Source organism: Haemaphysalis longicornis, unplaced genomic scaffold (genome assembly GCF_048455015.1).
Source record: "Haemaphysalis longicornis isolate Haplotype H1 unplaced genomic scaffold, Haemaphysalis longicornis Haplotype H1 scaffold_1, whole genome shotgun sequence".
NCBI lineage: Eukaryota > Metazoa > Arthropoda > Arachnida > Ixodida > Ixodidae > Haemaphysalis > Haemaphysalis longicornis.
The window spans coordinates 190,688,127-190,699,355 of record NW_027526203.1 but is presented as its reverse complement, the minus strand read 5'-3'; the positions used below and the strand labels follow the sequence as shown (position 1 = coordinate 190,699,355).

At 47.1% G+C, this 11,229-nt stretch overlaps 1 protein-coding gene across 1 annotated transcript; it reads right to left on the bottom strand.

Annotated features, from left to right (window-relative positions):
- Positions 1–440: 440 nt before the first annotated feature.
- On the bottom strand, positions 441–10,965 carry LOC144156149 (uncharacterized). The gene is made up of 4 exons (XM_077687990.1): positions 10,775–10,965; positions 9,462–10,612; positions 6,653–6,774; positions 441–476 (listed from the first exon to the last, which is right to left on the bottom strand). The coding sequence occupies exons 1-4, from the start codon at positions 10,963–10,965 to the stop codon at positions 441–443; spliced, it is 1,500 nt and encodes a 499-aa protein (XP_077544116.1).
- Between the last annotated feature and the right edge of the window lie 264 nt (positions 10,966–11,229).

Genomic DNA, 11,229 nt, shown 5'->3' with positions numbered 1-11,229 from the left:
GTTTTTCTAGCCTTGTCACCTTTTGCGTTCTTGCGATGGTCACACTGCGCACTACAGTACTGGGCCACACCCTAGGCGGCTGCCGCGTTTTCTGCTGCTTTAAGGTGCACTCAAGTGAGTTTGTTGAAACAGCATTTGTGGTTGCCTAGTTTAGCGCATATGCTTCATAATACAACCGTTTATACGTAGCCTAGAGCCTTATCCGTTTGCAATCGGCGGAAAAAAGAAAACATCATGCGCCGTTTCTGGCCGCCGCTCCTACTACCACCCTGACGTCACACTGGTTTGCATTCTGTTTTCACGCTACCGAAACCTTCAAATATTATTTTTGACCATCTCCATTGAATAATGTTGACATTTTCTTTGTTCATGCGCAAGTCATCAAGGCGGGCCTATAGCAGGTTCTGGGAGCAGTTGCAGCCTTTCTCGAGGGCCGTGGCCTACAGCTGTCGCAGGCCAAAACGCAGGCCCTGATGCTGCACCCGGGAGGCTGCAGGGCTCAATGGGCAACACCGCCAATCCCACTCCATGGACAGGCTCTTTCCTTGCGGCTGAACATTAAGTACATGGGGTTGCTCATTGACTGCAGGCTCACATGGTTGCCAGCCTTCAAGGCCTTCCCTCTGAGTCCCCGGTGGCGGGCACCGGGCCTATCGAGATGCAGGCCTTGCACACAGGGCTGCGGCATATCCAGCGCCTGCTGACTGCATGCGACGGGGCTGCCCTCTTGCAGAGGCTCCTCGGTCGGCCCAGATCACGAATTGTAGCGCTGCTGGCTGTTTTCGAGGTGGGATCGTGATGCCTGGCACCACCACCATCAGCCAACGAGGAGGCCCTGCGGATCATCACGATCCTGCCCGGAGTCCACAACAAGCGGACCCCGCCACGAGGCCACCCGCCACGACGCCGCCGCCCTACTGCCGGACGACTTCAGTGGCTACCTTCATCTTTTCACGCACGGCTCCGTCAAGCACAGCACGGGCGAGGCGTCGGCTGCGTGCGTGGTGCCTGAGCTGGGAGCCAACCGGAGCTGCCGCCTGCCGTTGCCCGCCTTCTCCACGTGCGCAGAGCTAGCCTGACTGCACCTGGATGCCGACCTCCTCCTCGAGAGTGGGCACCAGGGCCACCCCGAAGCTATAATTTTTACGGATCCATCACCTGGAGACGACCGGCCTTACAAAGCAGCTGTAGCCAGGGCTGCCTTATGACTGATGTGCCCGGACTGACTTGGCCTTATGTTTTATTCTTTCTTTTCGCTATCTGTATCTCTTTAACTCTCTACTCTATCTTTTCACTCCCCTTTACTTCCCCTCTCTCTAACTGGTTTGTATGCAGGTAAGCACCCTGCCGAGCTCAAAATATCCGTGGTGCACTTCAATTTCAATTCAATTCGATTCATTTTATTTTTTAGATAGATCTAGATGCATTCCTGGGCAGAAAGCTGCTATTCACAGCTTGACTGAGGCCCACAAACCAACACATGGCGTGACATACAATGCTAGACGTAAAAAATACTATGGTACCAGAAATGCGTAGCTTCTAAACAATCGATGCTATAACTATCACTTCATATAGGAATACGGAAGGTAAAGCAAGCAAGTGCAATAAATTTTAACATATCATCAGGCAATACTGTAACAAAGTATTAGAAACATTATCAGGAATTTACACACCCTATAACGCGATTTTATTGAATATTTAATACATGAGCCAGAAACTAAGGACTAGGTAGATATACAGGAGCGTAATTACGAATCATAGCGGAGAATAGTTCAAATTTTAGCACCAAAAATATAAAACTACAAAAAACCGAGACATTAAAAACAATAATAAAACTGAACAAATATATCATTCAACTACCATGATAAGTACTAACCGCAAAAAATGATCTCGACATTCTTTCAATGAACAATTTTGCAGCTGTTGATATTTATTTAAAATGACAGGAAGATTGTGCTGCAAAGATGGAAATTTGTAGTGAGTATGAAAACGAAGGATGTGCCAGGTGTCAGTGTTGTAGGTGTTTACTATATGATTTGAACCTTCTAGCTTCGCTGTGAACATTTAAAATTGTTTTGACGCAGTGCAAGAAAAATAAAAAGAACGCAAGATGCAAAAATCGTACATATGCTCGAAGAATATAATGTTAAATGAGTTGCATATGCCTCTGGTTGTAGATAAATAGTGGGGTTCTTCGATTTACAGTCTAGGACTCACCGCGGACTTCCCGAGAAGCAGTCCGGCATTCAATTTTCCCATGTATCCCTATGGCTTCGGGGAATCCTCGGACTACCCGCGGGCTATCCGGGGTGAGTCCGAGACGGTAAATCGACGAGCCCCAATGTGTACCTGAAACTAGACGTATAAATTGTTTCTGGAGTGTTTGAATTTTCAGGATGTTAGTTTTTGTTGTGGTTGCCCAGACTAAGCTTCAGTAGTTGAGGTGGGCCTCAAACAATGCGTAATATAGCTTTATTTTTACTTTTCTGGGGAGGAGCATTTGGGTGCGGACCAATGCTCCAGTTGCTGAAGAAAACATTTTGGAAACGTCATTGATATGGCTATCCCAGCTTAGGCATTCTGAAAAGGTTACTCCAAGGATTTTAATGTCATTCACAATTTCAATTGTATATTTAAGTCCCAAAACGAACAACTCGAAAACAACAAGTCACAGTCCCGACGACCCCCACCAGAGTCCCACATGGAAGTCCCAGGAGTGAAAAAAGTCCTACAGCGAAGGACCGAGAAAACAAGACATAGTCCCCACGACCCCTATCCAAGTCCCACATCCGACCCCAGGGGAAACAAGTCCCAGAGCGAACCGTCCAGTAACAACAAGGCAGAGTCACGATGACCCACATCAAAGTCCGACATCAAAGTCCCACATCAAAGTCCCACAGTCCCACAGTCCCACATCGAAGTCCTAAGAGTGAGTCGAAAAAAAAAGCACACGAGTTAATGTCCCATTCTTCATGAGGCCAAAGTTGCGTAGTTCCAGAGCACCATCTACAGAGGATGCGAGACGAACCACGGTGAGCCTTGGAATCGTTGGTCCCGAGTTGAAATACCCGATTCCTGCAGATCTTCAGATCTTCGTTTCGATAACGGGTTCTCCGAACGTGCAGACACCGTCCCGACACCTTGAACCAGGGGAACAGCGGGGCCCAGCAGGACCACCGCACATGCTGAAAGCTGGCAGCACGAATCACTAACAGAGACAAGTAGCCAGCTCCACCTCCAAGGGTGCAGACATGAACAGGTGGTAGGCCAGCGAAGAACGCCAAGAGCACATCCATCGTAGCTATCCGGTGTTGTGCATATCACCCTGTAAGAATATTGAAATACATAGTTTAGATTAAAGGAGCCATGAAAAGAAAATACAACTTCGTTTAATTTTAAAGAACTAGGATTCAGTATCTCACTCAGCTCCATTACAGCACAAAAGATGTTTTTTAACAAAAAAAAAAGCAAGAAGTATTTAAAAACTTTCAAATTTTGCGCCACAGTGACGTGTTATCAGCAAGAATGACGTCATACGGGCCAACAATAAAACATAATCTTCAGTGCGTTAACTGCACGTTACCATTCAAGTGATGCTAACTAGAGGCCCCATTACAGACGTCCAGTCATGTGTCGTCGCGACAGGTCAGTTAGGCGGCCGCCAATCGCACAAACAAGGTTCAGTGACGTCATAGAAAAGTTGCGGGAAATTGGCTAGGCCGTCGCGACTGCTTCACACGTTTTCTTTAATATCTCCGTTATTTGTTCGAAGATTGCGATGATATTGGTATCATTGTTATCGGGACTAAGCCGTCTTTTTAATAAAACCCAACTTGTATTTTGTCTTCATGGCTCATTTAACTGGTTTTTGTTTTGCTCGGAAAATAACTACTTTTGTTTTGACTGGGTTTATGTTGATTATGTTTGACTTGCACCAAAAGTTCAACCTCTCAAGATTGCTGTTACATTTTAAAACGAAATTGTCTACGCATTCACGAGACAGCAGTATCGTGGAATCATCAGCATACATTATAAATTGTGCTTCTGTGTCGATTTGTGTTATGTCTTTAATAAATGCATAAAAAAGCAGGAGCCCTAATACACTACCCTGCGGCACACCACTTCTTATGAGTAAAAAGGGTGAACTATGACCATCGATACATACACATTGTTGTCTATTCGTGTTAAATATGATCAGAGTAACGGCAACGGATTCCCACGAATACCATTAGGCATAAGTTTATTTAGTAGAATGTTATGATCGAGGCAATCAAAGCGTTGGTAAAATCTATGAAAAGACCTAGAGTGTAACACTTGTTTTCAATATTTTGTAAAATGGTTTCCCTAATTGTCAATAAAGCTTTCTCTGTGGACTTGGTTTTTCCGGAAAACGAACAGTGCGTCGGATAAGATGTTTACTCTGTCGAAGAAGCTTGTTATTCTTCAAAGCAGTAATTTGTGTATTCCTTTAGAGAAAACCGAGACGACTGATATTGGTCGATAATTTGATGTGTTATTCCTATCCCCATTTTTGTATAACACAGAGACCCTACTTTTCTTTATATCATCAGGAAATGTGCTAATTTCAAATGATAAATTGTAAATATGCGCGAGTACTGGGGCGACAATTTCTATGACATGTTTTATGGGTTTGATCTGTACATTATCGGTGTCTAGGGCTTTGGAGTTAGAAAGGTTCATAAATGCTGAATAAATTTCTTGTTGATCTGTAGGCGTAAGAAAGAAGCTTTCAGGGGACTCAATGATGGGATTATTTATAGCTACAACGTCATTAACAGGAGGAACGATATTTACGAAATACTCATTGAAGTGGTGAGCAAAGACCTCGCCAGTAATTTCAAGATTATTGTGCGTTATGCTCTCAGGACTCCGCTTTTTATTAAGTCGACCTAAGACATGATTTAGTAATTTCGAAGTCACATCCGGTTGTCTTGGGTTAATGTCAGCAAACAGCTGTTGATAATTCTCTTACTTTGCACGTTTGAGAACTGAATTCGGCGCATTTCTTGTTCTTTTAAATTCTTCAAAATTTTCCTGGCAATCTCGAAATAAGTAACCGACGATACAAGAGATTTCTTGATTTGATTGATTGTGGGGTTTAACGCGCCGACGCAACGCAGGCGATGAGGCGCGCCGTAGTGGAGGGCTCCGGATTAATTTTGACTACCTGGGGATCTTTAACGTGCGCCGAAATCTTGTACGCACGGGCGTTTTTGCTTTTCGCCTCCATCAGAAAAGCGGCCGCCGCGGCCGGGAATCGAACCCGCGACCTCGTGCTCAGCATACAAGAGATTTCTCTTTTTTTTCTTTTTTTTCTCTCTTTTTTATAAAAGCTAGATGTGTTTTGGTGACCCATGTCTTCTTTATCTTTTTAGTACGTTGGAACGACTTGAAAGGAAAATGTGACGCATATATTTCAACAAAAGACTGAACAAACTTGCGGTATGCGATGTGAACATTTGTTCCGTTTAATACGCAGGACAGGTCAATTAGAGGGATTCTTTGTTCGAAAAGTTCTAAAGCGTCCTGGCTTATGTATTGCACAGAGATTGGTTTTTCACCCCGTGATATCTGTCTGTTTTCGGAGCAATACAATATAAAAACTGGGCAACGATCGCTTATGTCAGATGTGATTGTCCCAGTATCTGAAACAACTGTGTCAAGATTCGTAATGATCAGGTCGAGGATGGATGAAGAAAACATTGTGACACGAGTTGGCGTTCTGATTGTGTTAAGAAAACCGTCGGACTGAATGGTGGGACTGGACTGGAAAAGAGTTAATGACAAAGATCCTGCAGTAGGTGGGGGCCGATTTACGGATCCACCTCAAAGCGGCCTAACGTTGCATCTCCTTTCGCAGCCCTACTGAGCACTAGCTGCTTTCGGAGCCTGTGCGTTTCAAGCGCGGTGAAGATCTGCTGGGTAGCCCATTCTTGATCCATCTTGCTGACTGACTCGATGGCTTCTTGAAGTTTCGCTGGATACATCTCAAAACTGGCACTGTCCGGTTCGGTGGCGCAGTCCCACATAACGTGCCGCCGGTTGGCCGGTCCCTTCTTGCACACACTGCACAGGGCCTCGGGGTATTCGTCCGGGAACATCCAATGTAACGCTACCGGTGATGTGACCGACGCTGTGTGGAGTCTTCTTAGCCACACCGCTTCCTCGCGACCCAGCGACCGATGTGGCGGCGGGTACGCCTGTCTCGAAAGCCGCATGTTCTTGAGTGTTTCGCCATAGCCTCTCGCTCGGTCCTTGGTCTCCGACCATCATTCGCAATCAGGACGACTCTCCACATTGGTAGTGCGGTGAGTAATGCGCGCACCTCCCTGTGGGCCGTCTCGTTGTGGTTGGGTGTTGGAGATCATTCCCCAGCGTGCGCAGGGATCCACCTGACTTCCTCTCTTCTTTCTTCCTGTGCAACCACTCCTTAGATTATCTTGGCTGCATTGTCACTGATCCGACCGTTCGCTAGGTTGCCGACGGCTTTTAGCGAATCGCTTTGGACGGTGTCACACCACGTCTCGGCCATTGCTAGGGTGATGGCGATCTCCTCTGCTTCGGTTGCATTCACACACCGCGTACTCGCTGACGTGGATACTTCCCTCGTTCTCTCATTGATAGTAATCACTGCGTATCTGCCCTTTCCGTAGTCTGCTGCATCCACGTATCTCGTTCTCGGGTCACCGCTGTACTGCTTGATGAGGCACTTGGCCCCGGGTCGCCTCCGCTCCCGGTTGGGCTCTGGATGTACTATTATGAGCAATATGAAAGGGAACACAGGAACGCGCGGCAGACAGCCTCGAAACAGACTCGGAGCGATACGCGGATGGCGCTGTGAAAAACCAAGGGGGAAAGGAAGGCGCTGTTTCATTAACTGTTGGCACTCCCACCACTCTAGCCTTCCTACAAAGCAGCAGCTTGCATCATTTCGCCGATACTATGGTACCGTGCGACAGCCGATAAGACGCAGGGCGGGAATGGGAACAGATGATTACCGAAGCAGAGCTTTGGAACATCATCCGCGGAATGAAACCGTTTAAACCGCCCGGATTTGACAACATTAGACTAAGAGACTTGTTGTGTCACTACAGCAGAATAACCTAACATAACAAAACTTTATTTCAGAAGGTAGACGCGTCGGTCAGCATGGGGAAGAAAGGAAGGTGGGGGGGGGGAGAGTTTAAATGTTACATTCTGCGGTCGACGCCTGAAGAGCGCGCGAAATCCCACAGAGAAAGCAGCGTCTGCCTTGCAGTGGCGGGTTGCAGCGGGGTTGTCCATTCCACAAGCCGCTGGACGCCGGGCGGAAGATACTGTAAACGGAGCGCTTGAAGGCGGGGACAGTCCCACAACATGTGGTGTACAGTGGGCGTGGCTCCTGTGGAGCAAGAGGTGCAGGCAACTGTGGCCACAGATTGCGCAACCTCGACGGCATGGTGGTGACGTTTTGGCACATACGCACGCCACTTGGCCAACACATCATCAGAATACAGCAGAATAAAACATGTGCTTTTAAAGATTCTTAATGGAATATTTTAAACGGCAAACATACCCAAAGAAATGAAAGTTTCCATTGTGAGGCCGATTTACAAGCACGGAAAAAAAGGCGAGCTCGGTAACTACAGACCGATTGCAATATTATCAGTGTTGTCTCATGTAGTGGAGAAGCATATAGCGTCTGTAATGCAATCCTTCTGCGAAAAGTACAACTTAAATAACCCTGTACAGTTTGGTTTCACAAAACACAGAAACAGTATTTTACTCTTAGAAGAATTTTCGGACCTCGTTAACGCCTGTATTGAAAATAACGAAGCCATTTTAGTGTTATTTTTAGACCTATCGAAAGCATTCGATACAGTAAACCATAAATTGATGTTACAAAAACTTAGCTCTTTGGGGTTTCGTGGGCAATTTCTTAAGTTCTTTACGAGTTATTTCTCACAACGATTTCAATGCGTAAAACTCCATGGGGAATACAGCGAACTTAAGGAAATACAATGTGGAGTGCCTCAGGGCAGCACGCTAGGGCCCATACTCTTCAATATATACGTTACCGATCTTAGCTTACTTCCACTGAAGTCGAACGTGTTCCAGTATGCAGATGACACTGCTCTGGCTCTGAAAATCACCGACTCCTCTTGCTAAACAGACACGTTTCAAAATGACATTCACAAAGTCATGGATTGGTTCATACAAAATTCAATTTTTGTAAATCTACAGAAAACAAAATTGGTATGCTTCAGGAACCCACACAAAGCTGTTTGTCTCCATAGGCCTGTATATTTGCATACGTCACAGTGCAGCTCTTCTAAATGTAGGCCCCTTGAATTAGAACCCGAAGAAAAATATTTAGGCCTTTTCGTTGACCAACACTTGACGTGGAATAAACATATGCTGTTTGTATGCAAGAAATTAAGGGGTGTAGCAGCTATGATTCAAAACTTAAGAGGGAAGGCCCCATTGAAATTAAGACAAACCATATATAAATCACTGGCGGAAGGAATTTTGAATTATGGAATTACCCTGTATGGTTCCTGCTCAGATCATAAACAACAATGTATAAACCGAGTAATTAACAGAATAGCAAACAGTATTGCCTATGGAACAAAGTTACAAGATGCAAAAATAGAGGACAAGTATTCTTATTTAGGTATACTTCAGGTGCCCCAGCTTTTTCGGTATGAGGTACTAACTCGATATTACTTCTGCAACCAGTTCAAAGTTCCGGTTAGGAAAAGTAGAACACTAAGAAAAACAGAAAGGTTCGTGAAGCCGCGAGTGTTCCCAAACTATGGGGAAAAAATGCGGAAACATTACGTGCCAGGATTCTTCAATGCTCTCCGAAACGATTTGTATAATTTAAAAACACGGAGGAAAATGTTTAAGAAAATGCGCCAATATTGTGTCTCAGGAAACTCATATGGGTGAAGAGTGGAATACATTTGTGCTGTCCACAAGTACGTTTTTGCTGTTTATATTGTGTTTCAATGCATAATTCTGCTATGTGATTTTTGGCTGAGAAGTATTTGTCATGTTCAAACTTGAGAGTGTGCTTATTCTCTTTTGTGTATGTTTACACCAACTGCCTGGAAAGCCAACAAGCATTCGGTGCTTAGGCAGACCAGAGAAAAAAACTATGTAAAACAAAAGTGAATAAAGTTGAATGAATGAATGAATGAATGAATGAATGAATGAATGAATGAATGAATGAATGAATGAATGAATGTTAGAACAGCGTCCCTCTTTCCACTTTGTTTCCGACGGCGACCGCCGCGTTTCACTCCTAGCTGGGTCTGAGGGTGTTTTCTACGCGTTCCCGTGTTTCCTTTCATATTGCTCATAATAGTACGTTCTTCGGGATGGGACTCACCCGCATTTTTTCTCGAACTTTATCACAGAGCTCGGGAAGCTGTCTCGCCGTGGCCTGATAGCCGTACCCCAAGGTCTCGAGTATGGCCCGGCCCGTCTTGGTCCCGCCAGTCTCTCTCGCTGTGCCGCCAGCAGCGCCTCGACGAGCTCGCCCACAGTGTTGTGAACGCCCAACTGCATCAGTCGCTCGGTGTTCGTGGACTCCTTCAACCCCAACGCTCGTTTGTACAAGCTTCTGATCATGGTGTCAATCTTGTTCTTGTCCGTCTGCGACCACATGTGGTATGCCGCCGTGTACGCTATGTGACTGACAGTGAAGGATTGCACCAGCCTCGCGAGCCCTTCCTCACGCATGCCCGCCTGCTTGGACGACACGTGCTGGATCAGCCGCACGGTACTTGCTGTCTTGATCGTCAACTTATTCATCAGAGTATCCTTGCTGTCGTTGCCGCTGATCAGAATGCCCAGCACCTCGATCTCAGGAACCTCGGGACATCTCTGACCGGTCTTGGTGATCAGAACCAGGCGATCGCACTCCCCCGGGGGCAACCGAGGTCGCCCGGCCTTGCGAGGCGAGTACACCAGGAGCTCTGACTTGGATGGCGAGCACTGCAGGCCCGTCCCGTCAAGCCGCTCTTTGATAGCCGAGACTGCTCTCTGCAACCTACTCTCAATGCTGGCGTCCATGCCGCCGGTCGTCCACAGCGTAATATCATAGATAGTATGCCGGACGCCCTTGACGCCCGCCACCGCTTCGGTGACCCGGATCATGACGATGTTAAACCGCAGCGGTGAGATAACAGACCCCTGGGGCGTGCCTACGCTGCCAATATTTCGTTCTGGTGGCTCGATCTCCCCTGAGTGCAGCTCGATACTTCGCCCCGAGAGGAAGTTCTTGATATATTCATAACTTCTCTCGGTCATGTTGAGCTTCGTCACCTGCGCCAGGATAGTCGAGTGCTGGACCCGATCAAAGGCGCTTTGCAGGTCCAATCCCAGGATCACCGTGTTGTCTCTCGTCTCGTTCTCGATTATCTCTTGTTTCAGTTGTATCATCGCGTCTTGGGTGCTCAGGCACCTCGGGAACCCGATCATCGAGTCAGGATACAGCCCCTCTTGCTCTAGGTAATCTTGCCAGCGATTCACCAACACGTGCTCGAGGACCTTACCCACGCACGAAGTCAGCGAGATTTGGCGCAAGTTCTCGATGCCTGGTGGCCTGCACGTTTTCGGGATCAATACCGTCTTCGCATTCTTCCATTGCATCGGTAGCGTGCCACTCCGCCAGCACACGTTGTAGTATCTCGTAAGCGCCTCGATTGACAGGTCATCTAAATTTCGCAGAGCCTTTTTCGAAACCCCATCTGGTCCCCACGCTCACCTGGTGTTCAGCTCCCACAGAGTGGTTTCAACCTCGCCCGTCGTGATGTCGCGATCTAGTTTCTCGTTCGAGACCCCTGCGTACGCCGGGTGTTGCTCGGCCTGCGTTTCAGGTAGATACTTGGCACTTAGCCTCTTAATCAGCTCGTCCCTGCCGAGGCTCTTTTCGGCCTCGTGCATGACTCGAGCCATGCTATTCTGCTGGAACGACTTGGTCTTGGTCTCGTCCAATAAATGGCGCATCAATGACCAGGCCTTACCCTGATGCAAGCTACCATCTATGTGGTTGCACAGCTCGTCCCACTGCTGTCTGCAGAGCAACGCGCTGTGCCTCGCAATCGCGCGGTACAGTTCAATCACCTTCTTCCGCAGCTCCTTGTTCTACTTCTGCTTCTTCCACGACTCCTTGATCGATGTCTTTGCCTCGATCAAGTGCGCCAGCTTCCTGTCGACGCT

Bases quoted from the DNA above. Each gene is read 5' to 3' on its own strand.
- LOC144156149 (XM_077687990.1), bottom strand. From the start codon at position 10,965: ATGGCTCGAGTCATGCACGAGGCCGAAAAGAGCCTCGGCAGGGACGAG. The intron at 10,613-10,774 runs GTGAGCGTGGGG...GAAAACGTGCAG, and splicing joins CTGTGGGAGCTGAACACCAG to GCCACCAGGCATCGAGAACT. The intron at 6,775-9,461 runs GTACGGCTATCA...TGCTCATAATAG, and splicing joins GCCATACTCGAGACCTTGGG to TACATCCAGAGCCCAACCGG.